This window comes from Xylocopa sonorina, chromosome 2, assembly GCF_050948175.1.
Source record: "Xylocopa sonorina isolate GNS202 chromosome 2, iyXylSono1_principal, whole genome shotgun sequence".
Classification (NCBI taxonomy): domain Eukaryota; kingdom Metazoa; phylum Arthropoda; class Insecta; order Hymenoptera; family Apidae; genus Xylocopa; species Xylocopa sonorina.
The window spans coordinates 7,467,500-7,484,043 of NC_135194.1; the positions used below are offsets into that span (position 1 = coordinate 7,467,500).

Here is a 16,544-nt window from a genome sequence, read left to right on the forward strand (position 1 = left end):
ACGTGCCAGTTAGAGTAAACTTTGTAATCTACCAGATATCTCATTGAATATGTTTATTCGTGACATCAAACGAAGTAGGAATGAGTAATGTTACGAAAGCCACCGTTCATGATAATTGTCACGAACGAATGTAGCGGAATTTATAATTTCCTGAAATTTCGACAGAAGAATTGCAATGTTCATGGGCATGCAATGTTAGTTATGGATAATTGAAATACTATTTCGTGATATTAATATTAGAATATTTTCTAAAAACTAATTGTAATTTTTGGTATAAATAACTTAACACTTTTTTTTCAAGGAATAAGAAAATGTACCGATTAACATGTTAAAAAGTATATCATTCCATTTACAAAAGCAAAGACATTCCTGTGTCCTCTATGCATCCATTTTTAAAATACTATTTCTATTGAATTATGTCCCCGTTAAAATCAATAAATTTGTTTTTAAAACATCTTCTTGTCGAACTATCAAAACTACTTCAAATACCGTGACGATCTATTCACGATACATTCACCCTGTATGAGTAGAATATTTCTAATAAAACAACACACTAACTGCGATAAATGGAAGTTTCTTTCTCGAAATGGCGACAAATTTTTGAGCGGCAGTGTACATACATTTTTTTATCGAACGATCAAATCGTCTTCCATTAACTTCTAAGAAGAATAACAAAAAAAAAGGTTGTGTAAATTATTCCAACAAGTTCTGAGAAAATAGTGCACAAAGACAAAAATGTATGGTTTTACGAGAGCGTTTGAGTAAATATTAAAATTCACAAATGTTTGAATCGGGAAAATCTTCGATCGAAATATAGTTGATCATATATGAAACATTCTTTAAAATATGTTCATCGGGTACTGAAAATAAAAAAAAAAGGAACATAGATGTTGGAGCCGTAATACGATTAATAAGTGTTTCTGCAACTGTATCCATTCCCTTAATAAATAACTCCAGTCTTAATGAAAAATTTTACGGTCTTAAACTCAAATTTCATTTCTGTACAATGAATATATTAATTGGTATTATTTATAATTCGTATTCGCTTTATATGTAATACCATAAATATCTTATTAATTAGGCTTATGCACATTAAAAATACTTTGAAACATTCTGCAATTATTCACTGTTATTTAGTTAAATTTAATCAACTTTAACTTTGAACAAATAGTTGTCATTTTAGAGAATGGATTATTAATGTAATTAGGTGAGATATTGACAAAAACAGGAGATAAGTACTAATAAGTTAATATACCGAATGTAAAATGAATATGTCTTTTTAAGTTAGTCGCTATTTTCCTTCTTTGTTCATCTTTACAATAAATAATATATATTATACTTTTTGTATCAAATAAATGTTTCATAACGAAATACCTTTTTCAATATTTCTTACTTGATTTCTATTTCATACACTTACTGCAAGAAGCAGCTCTTATCTCAGTATCAGCAAACGATAATCGTTGTTTGTTCACCTGAATGAGGAGAAAATAATTTTATGTTCTCAGCGCTCCAATGTAGGAGTGCACTTTGGCACACTACACTCCATACATAGGGAATAAAGAATTCTTCTGGTTGTTCCTCTTCTACATACTTAAATTTTAGTTCTGGAAATTTCTAGAAAATACACAAATATAAGATTATAATTACACGACTTGATTTTATGAAACAAAAGCTTATATCTGAACTCTCGTTTTATCTAGACAAAACTTCTCGCTTATCTCAATGAGAAAGAAAAATATTTCGCGAATAACACGGTACTTATCTCAAGGCACTTTTTCAAATTTTATATAAAATGTATACCATGAGAATCGTAATTCATGATACAAGATAAGAAAAGATTCCATAATTTAAAATAAGGTAAAATGATAAAATAATGCTTTGTCGTGCCGCGGAAAACTTTGCTTAACTTCTATGAAACATTATTCTATTATTTCGTTTTATTTTAAGCATCGAACCTCTCCATCCTTTATTTGTACCACGTTTTACAACGCATAATCTATAATTTTATACCTTTATGTCCAATATAAATCAATTAATAACTATCATTCGCATATATAAAAAAAGAATACTTCAATTAACCATTTCAGTACGGCGCTCATTGGCCGCGAAACCTTGTCCACGTAATGATTTCTACTAAAAACTTGTAAAAAGTTTATAAATTCGTAATAACTTATTGGCTGAATGTACACACCGCAACTGTGCAGCAGAAAAAGTAAACGCTTGCGGCTGTCCGCTAAGGTCGACGATCGGCTATGCGAACTCATCTCACAGCTGTTAAATGCGAAATATATAAAGTGAAGCGTTTAAATGGAGGGACACGTAAATATCTTGATGATTGTACATTTTCTTTTAAGGAATGAAACGAATATAATAAACGAATAAAACAAACGAACGAATATTTGTCATCGCATTAATCGACGCAATTGAACACTTTTTACACAAAATATTCAATTCACTTACATAAATGATCCCTCACTTGAACACTTCACTCTCAATGTTAAATATTATAAATGAAACATACCCTCAAGCGGTCACAAGGCCATTCACTAGTACCTTGCTGTATTGTAGTTAATACTTGACTCACACCAAGTTGTGACTGGTCTTTTTGCTCCAATTTATAAGAAAAGAAATTGATGACCTAGTGCAAAAGTTCCATTAGTTATCCTATACAACCTAAATACACATGCATGTTCTAAAATAAGAGGTTAAACTGACAGAATCTATATTTTGTACAATATCTTGAAACGCTGAATGTGTTCTAAATGGTTGAAAAATGTCCTTTTTATATAAAAGAGTATATATTAAATTTGGGTTGTGTGCAAGTCTATGAGTTAAACAACTGTTTATTATCTCTAGTACCATTCGTAATACTTCCTCAAGTATTGTTAAATCTTGGATCTAAAATAAAATATATTTAATATTTTAATTGTTTAACACATTACGTGTTATAAATTAATAGAAAGTCGTACCAAATCTGAATTTGCTGTTGTTCCATTGACTGTAACAGTAGTGCTGTCAGATGAAACAGGGGGTTGTGTGCGTATCTTTGCTTCAAGTCTAGCATGCTTTTTCGCAAGAGTTTCAAATAAACTTAATAACCTTTGACTAACATAAGGATGTAAAGATGTGAATTGTGCGGACATATTTGCTAAAGCAGCTAAACAATTTGTATGAAGATATTTATCCTGTGAAATGTTAAAAATATTTCATTATTTGCATATTATTATTACCATACAATTTATATTTACTTCTTTTATATGATCGTACCCTCATTTTAAACATGTTATATTGTATGGTTCTTATAACAACAAGAATCAGGAGACCTCCTAATGATATTTCACTTATCGATCTCTCCGTATACCAACTTACACCCTTAAGCATCTAAAATTAATAATATTTATTAATTTTTTCAATTGTGCAGTTTTATGTACAATCTATTTTGTATAAAATACGCACTATTTCATGTATCCTTTTATTAAACGTTTCATCTTCACTTAAAATTAAAAGGATGATAAGAGACATATAAATATGATGAGATGTATTGTTTGGGGCATGATATAATATTTGAAGTATTGGTGTCACCTATATAAAAATAAGTTAGAAGCTTATTATTTTAAGATAATTTTAGCAATGAATTAATAACTCCATATATTTACCAATAACTGTATATCTGGCCTTCTCATGATATCTTGTTTTACATTTGAATTCCTGTGTAACAACATGTATAATAATAATGTAACTTCATCTGTGTTTGGTATTTTACATATAGTATTATACAATTTATTCAAATTAAATTTAAACGCGCCTTTTGTTTGCATTGTGGAATAGTCTTCTGAAAAGGTAGATGTTATTAATAAAAAACTAGTAATTAGTAACAACAGATTAACATTGAAAAGTAATTAAAGTATCCAAGTAAAATAAAGAAATTAATTTTATTACTAGCCTTGCATATCGACAAATGTAAAAAGTGCATTTCTATAAGGATTCTGAGTTGCGGTACAATGATTTGTTAATACCAATAACAATAGTAATGATTGACTAGCAAGAGGTGTTTCTGTATCACGTTTTCGTTCTTCATCTTCAGAAGAACCATTATTCGCAACTTGTACATTTTTTAAGCTACTACCCATGCCCATTGTAATTACATTCCACAATCCAGCTGAAACATATTAATATAAGAAAAATCCACATAAGTTGCGTTTTCTTCTATAAATAAATTAATAATTTCGTTATTCCTAATTTTTCATTAATGAAAATTTTATTTACTTTATTAAGAAGTTTTTTTAAAATGAGACCAAAATAGTATATAAAATTTTCCAAGTCATAAAATGCATTATATTATTAAACATACCAGCTATACTAAAAACAATGCTTCCTCCTGGTTGCTGTGTAAGTAAACCTGGTGGAGCATGTTCTTGCTGCACAAAATTATGCAGTAATGTACACACTATTGCTGGTGCATGTTCACTAGAATGTGAATGCATTGCTATCCTGTAGATGCAGCTGTATTCAGCTGCGGTTTGTGAGAACAGTTGTACAGAAAGTAGTACAAGTAAGCAATTTATTGCTTCTAGGTGAACAACATATGTGAACTCACTGTTGAAACAAAATTATTTACATAAAACAATTTTTAAAGTTAAAGTTTCTTTCCTCCGATCTTGTAAAAAATATTGAATTAATAGAGCACTCTGGTATGAAGATACTGTAATTTACTTGCCATAATGGTACATCAGTTATGATATCAACTAATGCTTCAAAAAAGTCTTCTAATCTATAACATGAATTTGTCTGTGTCGGCACTGGTAACTGAGGAGCTTCTATATGTTTTATCATTTCTTCCTCACCAATTGTTTCAATTAAATATTTCAATATACATCTTACTGCAAATAATGCATTATACGTTTGCCATGCAGAGATGATCCTAGAAATTACGTTAGAGCATAAACGTATAACAAAAAATTAATTTCTTGCAATTCTTCAAATTTCATTTACAAAATATTACAAGAAGATATATCATACTTTTGATTTTGCATTGGCGCGAGTAAATTATTAGCTCTTAAAAGAGCGACTTGTATTAAACTGCCAAAATTGCCAGTGCTTAAATTATTTGCTAGCAACTGCTGGCACGAGGAGTCTAATCGAGAATCTAATTCTATTTGGTCATTCCTTGTTACAGGTGGTCGCATGTTATAAGATAAGAAAGTATTCCAAAATGGATCGTTCGGCAGAATACTTTTTTTACTACAAAACCTCTCCAAATAAACATTTTTGGATAGATCGTCGTATCGACTTGGTGTTGTACCCATTGCCTTGTCTTAAATTTCTAGAAATACATATCATTTCTCATACAATTAAATATTTAACCGTTTACTTTTATTCTAATGTATTGGAAGATTTATCTATTAATGCATATTCATTTCTGGTAATTTCATGTGGAGTTGCAATCTTTCTTTAGTAAATTATATTGTGTGAAAATGGAAATATAATTCGAATATAACGAACAAAAAAAAATACACTTTAGTAATAGAATAAAAACACCGTACAACAACATACTTTGACAATCCACTGTCATAGAAACTTGGGAATTCACTAATGATTTCGAAAAATGGAGTTTAGAGATTCATACGCTACAGGCTTTACGCGTTTACGTGATCTACGTGTCGAAATGATCATTAAACTTCTATTATAATACGTTTTCGGACGATATGAATACCATAAGAAACTCGAAGAAATATAACCTCTTCATGTGTCAACCGATCACTTTACACAAACATGTAGACGAATCAAACAGAACGCCATCTCTGAGATTCGTTTGTATTCATGTTCAATTATTTGGGGCAATAATAATATGCAATTACGTATTATTATTTGTAATATAAAACTACAGAATTTATTATTACATATTTTCCAACAATAATAAACTCGTACTATAAATAGCAACAATAAACTCATGACACGTACTTATAATAAAGAAAACAATTAAAAAAAGTATATTTTATATTATATATACATTTATATTTATTATATATTATTTATTTGATATTATCAAAGATTAAATTGAAGGAAGCTACATATCTAACGAATCATAAAAGACTTATCAGAAAATAAATGTGAAAATAGTTCTATACAATCGTTATGAATAATATTATTTAAAATTTTTTATTATTCTATTTCCTATATAATTATCTCTAAAAATTACTACTTTAGATCAACTTAAACCAAACAAACCTATGGCAGCCATTAGCTTCGACTATTTGCTAGATAATTTATAATTGTATCATACATCATCATATGATGCAATTAAAAAGTATATATCAAATATATAGTGTCCAGATCTCACCACGTGGAGGTTGCTGCGAAAGAGCAACTCCGCTCTACTCTAACCGCGTCCCATCCACTCTCCTTATTTATACAAGATATCATTTTAAATAAAAACGCGTTTGGTCTTCAATCGCTATACAAATGGACACTAAAATGAGTTTTGTAAAGAACTCTCACGAAAAAATGAAATTAGCTGATTAAAAATTTACTTTAAAATTTACTTAATTTACTTAATCTATTTAATACAAATCTACTTTAAAGCGTATTTAATTTATTCAATCCACTTTAAAGCGTACTTATTTTAATAAGCATACTTAATTTCCATAAACTTAAATGAAATTATTCTGACTTATCAATCATCCAAACATGTTTTATCCTGGCTACGTAAGAATCTAATGAAATTTATAGAGACGTTGCATGATGTATGCATCTGACAATAGAAATTCGAGATCAAAGTAATTTACAAAAAAAGTACAATGGAAGACATTCAGATGTGAGGGTATGTGTATTCCTACTTATTAACAAATCTAAATATGTTTCACCCTGCCTATATAAAAATCTAATGGATTTGAAACTATAATATATCCAGAAACAGAGACAACAGAACGATATAACAAAACAAACCAAAAAGCAACCAACAACGACGACATATATGTATGTGATAACAGAGAAACTAAAACCAAAGTAATTTACGAGGAAATTACAACAAAAGAGATTGAAAGATTACACTAAGAGATTTAGGTGTAAGAGCAGTGCAATATCACCATAGTGCAATGTAGCTTTTTCAGCTACGTAGATGACTCTAAGTGTAAGATCATACTTCCATTTGTGAATCAATCAAGAAAAAATGAGTAAAAATATCGCGAAAATTGTCTACCAAATTGACACTGCCTTCTTTATAATTTGCAATACTAATTAACTAAGGGGAAGATTTTATTTCATGTTACTACAGTGCAATGTAGCTTTCAGCTATAGTGGCAACTTATGCGCATATTTCCACAGTATATACGGCATTTTATTTATTATGATTGCAACGTTACTTTGAAAACGCGATCTTAAGTATCGCAATACTAAAGGAACAATCGTAATTGACATTTGTACGCAACTCTATACAAACCGTGATTAATAATTCGCAACGCTAAAAAGTGAATCCGCGATTTGCCCAAAATAATATAGCCAAGTATTCTGGCGGATAAAGTAACGAGCAAGTTACAATATAATATAAAGGAATGGCTTTACATCCAGAATCCAGTATTTCCGAATGCAAGAGTCATTCGTTGTAACTTTTTTCTCTGGGCCTCTTCGGCTCACAGCCTCTTCTTTCTTCGGGCGTAATGCCCAGAATCTTCTTAAACTTAAATCTATGCTCGAGATTCCCTAAACACATCCCAAAAAATGATACAACAAAAATCAAAAACATTAAGCGAGACAGCTAACAGCACGCAAGACCAGCAACGACTTAAGAAATCGTTATTCGTACAAAACGTGCCAAATCTCGAGCAGTAAACATTTATATCGACCAAAACCGCAATCGCGAAGGATTTGAAAAATCGATAGGGTAGAGCTAGTGGCGAACGGCATTCTCCGTCCACGCCAGCTTTACTGTCGATAATTCAAATCAGATTTCCTGAAATAGGTTGAAGCACGCGAGAAAAAATGCGCCTGCCCGATTGGTGACTGTGGTCAACCTGCCCGACCCTACCTACTTAAATCTAGCACACAATCATACCAGAGTAAATTACCTACCTACCTAACGCTGTATTCAAAAAATGGCAATAGACTCGTACCAACACATACATACAACACACGGAATTATCGCGAACTTGCATACAATCTCACACTTTCTAAATTTTACTTACTTAATATACCATATATTGCAATCTGAGGGATGTTACTAATCATTATACATTACTATTATTGTAAGTAATAGTATATTTAATGGAATAAATACAAGAGTTAATGTTTAATAAAAATCAACGTATTCCTACAGTCTAATTACACGTGTCGTAAATATGTCGTACAATAAACTAGCACATCAGATTGTGCACAAATCTTATAAACTAGTGGGGAATCATCGTGCTCATTACCGTTTTCCCACCCAAGTAGCACATGGGTACGCGAAGGGGTCGTGGCAACGAATACGGAAAAGGGAGCTGAAAATCCTGATCTAAATATAATGATTAGTATAAAAACAATACATACCAATCGTAATTCGGTTTATTTTTTATTTTATTTTTATTATTGGATAGGTGAGATATAGGGAGGGTATCATCATCAAAGCAAATGTTCAAAGAGATCAAAATATTATTCAAGTTTAATGCTTCAATTTCGAAATCAACTCGTTGAAACAAAATGAAATGTTTTCTTGCACATGTAATATAACATAATTTCGATAAGCAAATAAATAGACTTTAATGTTTTTAAATCTTTAATTATACCAAATATAAACTCATTAGATAATTTCTATTATACGATATTAATAGGAATATTAAATGACTGGAACATTTAATATTCTTAATAAGTGTAATGATACGCGTCATATTATTAAATGGTTATATAATAATTGTAATTTTTACAAATACGAAGTCGGGGATATCTGATTTCACCATTAAATACTGTTGAATTAAGGCAGCATATGATATTATTCATTTCTTTATATAAGATCTATCAAAGATATTATATATATATGCATGTACGTAAGATTATGATTAATACTAATAAAAATATTTCATTTGTATAAATGTTCATATATAATGCATTACTTTTAAAATTAGACATTCATAATGGCCGTGTATAGATCATGAATATTATATTACTCATATTTATATATTTCATAATTATCAATACTATTATTATTATATTATTAACGTTATATTGTAATATTTAAAACCGCGAAGTGCAAGAAAACGTAACCTGATCTAATAAATGACGCATAAGATAAAGTTTACTGCTCACAGGTATAATTGTATACCTGTTGTCACTATGCTCGTTAAACAAACTCAGTATGAATACAACTAGTCATTCGTGTCGATTGGAATCTTTCGTCCTATGACATGGTGAATGACCAGGGGAACATGAAAGCATGCAACTCACCGATCGTAAATCGATGATGCTGCTGATGTCTGAAAGAGGTCATCAGAGATGCTATGATGTCTGGAGGATGTCATTGGAGATGTTGCTGATGTCTGGAGGAAGTCATCGGGGGTGCTGCTGATGTCTGGAGGAACTGCTGTTACTGCTGTTGCCTCAGTGAAGTCGTCGAAGATATGACAAATGCCTGAAGAAAGTCATTTTATGAATTCAAATTCATGTTACCAAACAATGAATCAGCTAAGAGAAAATATTAAGAAATGTTGCTTACTTCTAGGACATCATGAACGTTGTCGTCAGGAAAAAAGTGGTAGATGAATCAATCGTAGAAGTAATAGCTGTAAAACTTCAAAAAGAACGAAATTATTATGTTTAGGTTTACGAAAGTGTTTATTCAAACCTAGAGTTTCATAATTAAAACAGAAAAGATAATTACATTTTTGGCTTCTGGAGCACAGCAATATCCATTTCAAGCAGGCGATATAGCAACGAATTCAAAGCAAACGACGAAATGACAAGATTTTGAAACTTTTCGGCATAAGAATTAAAATTTTATGTATAGCAGACGATGTATCATAGCAAGAACAAATATGCAATTGTGCTCACGTATTTTTCGAGATGATGGTTGTTGCGCTGCTAATGGTTCCTTGTACAGCTTCTTCGAGTCAATCCAGTTTAATAAACTATTCCATTCTTCACATCCTTCACTGCAGCAAGTAAAATCCTCGTACAGTTTACGTTTAGTGAACAGTAAACGACTTGTAAATTTCTTGAAGGAGAGTTATTTTATATATTATTGTCCCTTATTTCTTCACTGTAGTCAGTAAAATCCTCATTTTTACTATTAAAGAACGCCGGTAGTAGACTTGGAAATTTCTTGAAAAAGAGTTTAGTGAACGGGAGATGCTTCGTTTCTACGTTCTTCCCCATGACAAGTCAAGATTAATAATGTGGATTACGCGAAAAAACTGTGTCCTTATATACCCAAACGTAAGTGCAAGCCGTTAACCAATCAGGTTGCTAATAGGTTAACGCTTTTCAAGTGAGCGATCTGATTGGTTAACGGCTGCTACTTACGTTCGGTATATAAAGTGGAATTTTGTTTACACAAACTTTAATATCAAACTTGACTTGCTAGAGGCAGGAACGTCAGCGCTTGCACTTGCACTTGATATGTAAAGGCAGTTAATTTCTTCTATAAAGTTAGGTTATTTTTTAAGATAATAAAGCTGGTTGAATGAAACAACACTAATGCTAATTAATATTTTGAATGTACGAACTTGTATTAAATAATTTACGTTTAAAATGTAAAATCACATTTCTTTTATACTTGCGTTTCTTTTTTAGCATTTGGACTTCATACATTTGATTTAATACCATGTAAAAAGTAAAGTATATTCGTACAAGATAAGTACACACAGAGCGATGGTATCGACACGATACCAGCACTGTATTGCCACTTGCGATTCATTAGCTAAAATGCCGCGATGCGTTACAGGTAATGGAACCGTATCATATCGTGGTATTATAATAGTGTCGTGACACAAGTATCGCCTATTTGCTAAGACTATACCGTTATAAGAGCTATTGTCTTACGAGCATTGTCTTAGCATGATTTTGCCACGAAATTTGTTCCACTCGTTGCCAGTGACATGCTAATCGCTGTGTTGTCTGGGCAGCGCATTTCATTTCTTTGAAATGTGCATAACCGAGTAGAAGGTCATAAATAATATAATTTCAGTAGAAATGAACAATTTATAGATCACATATTTACATGTGCAGAATTAAATTTTGCATATATTAGAAACATTTACATTTGTTATGAAAATACCGAAATGAATCGTCATCACAAATTACTACAAAACGAAGAACTATATTCTCAATCTGTAGATATGATCAAATCCTCCATTAGAGGAATGCAACAGGAAATCAATCCCATTAAGAAATTCCTCGGTGATCGGAGAAAAGAAATTGTTAAACAGATTAGGTTCGCTTCTAATTTCCTCGTAACCAACAGTATCAATTTGATATAAGACAAGTAATATTTCACAGAATAGAATACAGGTTATTATAAATTTAAGGTTATTAATTACAAGTGAGCTAAAAGCCTTCAAAGTCGCATTACCATAAAACTTAATCATTTATATTAGATATTTAAAATAAAGTCAAGCCCGACCAATTGGGGTCGCGGGACCTGCAGTAGGGGTCACCAAATATTATTTTTATCATTGTATTGTATTTTTTAAGTTCGTTATTTATTGAAAATTTTTACATTGTCGTACATCTTAAAATAAAAAATTGAAGTTAATTTAAAATGCAGGTCTATAACTGCGAAGAAATATTTGCATACGATGCTTATGGTGTTTCACAATAATTTTCGTAAATACACACACCAAAAGGTTTAAGATACCCTCTATAGATATTCAACTATAAACTAAAAAATAAATTTATAATTAAAGAAAGTAATATTTAGAATATCTTCTAAATATTAACAATAAGTATTTGTACCATTCCGTTTCATAAATAGCACTGATACCAATAGAAGGATTGACAGATACAGCAGCTTAGAATTCACGCGATCGTTCTACGAGTACACGTTAAAAGAACTAGCAGAAATCGAGCGAGCGTGTGAAGAATGTCTCGTACGCTTGAACATCGATTTCTTAACGGCAATAAAGGGACGAATGCGACCACCCTCTTATTTAACAGTGGAAGAAATAGGAAGAGCTTACAAAATGAGCTGCGACGTATTCGATGGAACAAAGGAGGATAAGACATTCTGTCGTTGCACTTGGGAGAACAAACCTGTATCGAATCTCGATGACACCCAAGATATCATACTTAAACCAAGAGACATGACACGGACGGAATTCGACGAGTACGACTTGAAATTTCGCCAGGAAATCGTTTACCTTAGAACGAAAATGTTCTCTTTACCAAAAAAAAGGATTGACGTGTAGGAAAAATTTGTTAATTTATTATTATTCTATAAAATAATGTCTGTAATGATCTGAAAATTTTCAGTCAGCTGCGTAAATAGGGCTTTTTGGATTATTGTCAGATTGTACATATTTTTGATATATAAATAAGAGAACAGTGGCGGTTCATACCTAAAATTAATACGCACAGTTGCATACAAAGATTTTTGTACCTTTTTGATAAACTGGGGATGGCTACTAACATTAAGCTCAATGATTACATATCGCACAAGTATAAAGAGAAAAGTAAAGAAAAAAAGACTTATTATATGCTGCAGTTCCATAGTTGGACCCCTATACCTGAGTCGCCATTAAAAGAATTTATTTTACTTTAATTTTCAGATTTCGTGTCATTATAGTTATATATGTATAATAGATTAATATTTATTTATGAATTATATAAAACTTACTGTAATTATTTATTAGTGCAAAGAATTGTTTATTTTCCACCTTTAAATTGTAAATCAGATAAAATTAATAGTACAACTTTATCAAGATATTAATGTAAGCATCACTTATACTTGCCAATGTGTAAGCAATTATTCCTTTGGTTATTAATTGGAATAAAGGTTGTTAAAGTGCAAAAATTTATAATTAAGCACATGATTGATTTTTTTAACGTTGGTGTACCATTAATTTGTAGAGAAAGCGGAATTGAAATCCTTTCTGGAGGAGGCATCAAGGAATCGTCAAAGACTTCCGAATTTATTCAAACTCTTAAAGAGAAGGAAACACCCGACGTTTTCTCCGTGCGACACGAATTGTCCAAAATAAACTCGCTAAAGTTTATCGACGCAAAGTTCGTCGCGTGCGATGTTTGGACGAAAACTTTGGATGTTCACGGAGAACAATTCGGATCGAAGTGGCATTTGGTGCTTCGTCCGCAAATCGAGATAGTGGCGAGAAAACGCATGATGCCGATTCTGCATTTGAATCCGAACGCCACTTTCGATTTTATCTCGACGATCACCAAGTTTACAAATTTTATATTAGTAAGAACGGATTTGATTGGTTTGTTGCAAGATAAGAGCGACGCTGTTTGGTTGAACAGTTGGAACTTACAATTCCAAACGATGGAGGGAAAGAACATAGCCGCGACAATGATACAAGCACTTTGGCGTGGTTATTGGGTAAAATTTCTCCTATTAACGATAAATATATAATTAGATCTTATAAAAATATCAGCAGTATATTTAAACAGGTGACTTGCATTATTTTTTGGTCAACTGAACTTCTTAGAATAATTCAATTAACCAAAAAGTTTAGTAATTATGTATAAGTGTTATTTTGTCGCTATTACTACTACTTTTATTCTTAATTTATTCCTAAAATACAACTTAAAAAAAAATTAATTTTTACTTAGCTACGTAAAAAGAAATCATACTCCGAGTGCCTCTACATAGCTGCCAGTGTCTTATGGTTCTGCTGGCTCTCGGTGAGGGAAAGAAAAAATGTGCATCGGCGTTACCTAAAAAAAATGCAGATTTCTCAACAAATTACTCGAGAGCTGACGTTAAAGCTCAGCGAAGAGTACCATTCGATGATCGAAGAGCCGCACGTGGTCGTGCACTTACCATCTATCGGACACCCCGTAGATTTACGTCGAATACTGAACCCAAAACTCTTCGCCATCTACCAAAACATTACGATTCTGCGAATCTGTCTTGTGCACAATCCAAGAACCGAGGTGGTCTACATTTTACCAGTGAAGCCTACTGAAGACTTACTAATGATGTACAGCGATTTCATCGAATCGATATCTCCCGACGAAGGCGTCGCGAAACGAATCACTTTCATCGCCCTCTCACAAGCGGACACTTTCAAGAATCGTCCTCTGAACGTCTCCAGGATACTCCACTGTTCAGAGGAGTCTCTGAATGAGATCAAAAGAAAAATTGCCAACAAGCCGGCTTACTTCTTACCAAACATCGTCGACGAATGCGACATGAAACTGACAGACATTCTAAAGATTCCCCTATTGAGTCCTGATATGGAGTTGCAACGGCAATTTTTGAACGCGTCCATTATGTCTGAGACGATCGACAGCCTTGGCCTTCTGCAACCACCGCATAAAGGACACATAACTAACTACGAGACTCTTTGCTCGTCTTTGTCCGAATTAATGGTCCTTCACACGGAGGTCAGCGTATGGATGTTCAAGTTGAACTACGGTATGACGACCAAGTATAGTGGTTTCTTCTTGATTAATCATATAAGCGTGCCATTCATGCCGATGCTGAGGCGGGAACGCGAGAAACACGGTGATCTTTGGAAAGTCGAGTCGAGTTTGCGAGAAGAATATTTGGAGAGGATGAAGGACCACTTACCGAAAGTTATACCGAACGTGACTCGATTGTCGAAGGTGTATAAATCTTGGAAGCATTTCTGTGGACACATGAAAAAATTCGGTTGTTTATTGCAAGCAGTTCCGGCAGAGATGAATCCTAAGACCATTGTAGTTTCCCTTTTCGTTCCAGGGAGGGTGACTAAAGAACAACCGAAATGGCTGGGAACTGCGGATAAAATAAGTTTGGGTATTATGTTGCGATATTTATTTAATTAGGATATTTTATGGAGGACGTGAGTATAGTAGTCAGGTATGTGATACGTTGGGGAGAATTGTCTGGCTGGAAAAGTACACCTACATTTTTAATTATATATAATAATATTAAAAGGAAACTTTATTTCTTGTCTATTTCTTATTTTATGATAACAGAAACTGCATATTCGTCGAGCATTTACATGTTACCTCAAACCTCCTTGGATATCGTCCTGATACAACCAACAGTGAACAAATTGGCTAAGAGCATGCAAAATAAAGGGTACTTCGGTTATTTAAGTATCGAGTGTTATTGTTACATGCATAAGCAAGAAGATAAACTATTAATATTGTTGTTAAATGTATTTCCTTATTACTCTTACACGCAAAATTACATCGATTGGATGAAATTTGCAACTGGAGGGTGGTACAAGTAAATAAAAGCCGAAATCCTTTACATTTGGAGATAATATAAAATTAATAATATTTGAGACTTCCAAATGTGAATTGTACTTTCTTGAAAAGTATTTAAGCTTCGTAATTACATTCGAAAGTGATTGTTATTTATTATTCGAACAGTGATCTAAAGGATCAATTCCTCTCCGACATTTCGACAACCTTGCACTCTGATAGAAGAAAATCGTCATTTTTATTCGCGGAGAAAACACCTGAATGGCATGAAACTGCAGGAAGATATGCAGTCGCCATTACTCAGTTACATCACAGTAGATTTTGCACATTTCGATGGTCGAATCTTAAAAATCTTTTCGAAGCATGCAATGTACGTTCGTACATTACAATTTTGAAATCGGAGAGAGTTTGAAACTTAGAATTCTCAATATTTATATTATAGAATATTTATATAAGAACACTTACATAATTTTCAGATTGTGTACGATAGAAAGAAGCGACAGGGATCAAGTATAATATTGCATGACGGTGAGGTCCGAAATTTTGGGAAGATGGTCACTGTTAGTTCCTCTATGACCACCACGTTAACCATGGTGCATAAAAATCTGACAAAATTGCACCAAACTCTAATGATCGATTCGAAAAGGAAGGCTGAAACTAATTTACCATCCCTTATTGATTTCTTCGCTAAGCTTTCCCTCGATTATCGGAATTTATCCATTGACAAATGTTCACCAAACTTTTAAGCTATTGCACATGATCGTTTTTATATCGATAACGCATAATTACAATAAATTTTCAAGTGGTCTCAAATTCATTTACGTTTTGCGTTATCTTTTGCAACCGCGTGCAACTAACTCCAATTTGCAAAGTGGTAATTCTTAAAAATAAACGAAGAAGTGAAGGTGAACAATCCATGTCACTGCAATCACACTAAACTGAGCAATGAAGTGAGAAAGGGTTGTTTTTCACGTTCAATCATTGCTAACTTCATGAATTACATAACGATATACATAGGTTAATTGTTATATAACATACAAATTGAATATTAGCACAGCGTAGTGTGTAATTTCCTTCATATTTAAGTGTAAAATTATACTATGATTCAATGTTACTGTTACTTAGCCAGGATCGTAAACTGCCTACTTATGTCCATTTTATAATTGGCGGAGTGGCTGGGTAAAAAATTAATAAATATGTATATT

General features: G+C 32.3%; 2 protein-coding genes across 3 annotated transcripts; one reads left to right on the forward strand and one right to left on the reverse strand.

Annotated features, from left to right (window-relative positions):
• Positions 1–1,255: 1,255 nt before the first annotated feature.
• LOC143432720 (dymeclin) lies at positions 1,256–5,836 on the reverse strand. 2 transcript variants are annotated; one of them, XM_076909540.1, is made up of 12 exons: positions 5,627–5,836; positions 5,020–5,323; positions 4,714–4,921; positions 4,352–4,592; positions 3,944–4,159; positions 3,657–3,832; positions 3,457–3,582; positions 3,268–3,381; positions 2,970–3,185; positions 2,716–2,898; positions 2,522–2,638; positions 1,256–1,614 (listed from the first exon to the last, which is right to left on the reverse strand). In XM_076909540.1, exons 2-12 carry the CDS (start codon positions 5,304–5,306, stop codon positions 1,444–1,446), a joined length of 2,055 nt encoding a protein of 684 aa, XP_076765655.1. In that variant the 5' UTR covers positions 5,307–5,323; positions 5,627–5,836; the 3' UTR covers positions 1,256–1,443. The 2 variants fall into 2 exon arrangements, with proteins under 2 accessions (XP_076765655.1, XP_076765653.1); XM_076909538.1 differs by having other exon boundaries at positions 5,554–5,835.
• A 5,258-nt stretch (positions 5,837–11,094) lies between these two features.
• Positions 11,095–16,219, forward strand: LOC143432722 (IQ motif-containing protein H). Its single transcript, XM_076909543.1, has 7 exons — positions 11,095–11,398; positions 11,939–12,367; positions 13,033–13,519; positions 13,753–14,923; positions 15,106–15,361; positions 15,508–15,709; positions 15,816–16,219. The coding sequence occupies exons 1-7, from the start codon at positions 11,247–11,249 to the stop codon at positions 16,083–16,085; spliced, it is 2,967 nt and encodes a 988-aa protein (XP_076765658.1). The 5' UTR covers positions 11,095–11,246; the 3' UTR covers positions 16,086–16,219.
• Positions 16,220–16,544: the final 325 nt, after the last annotated feature.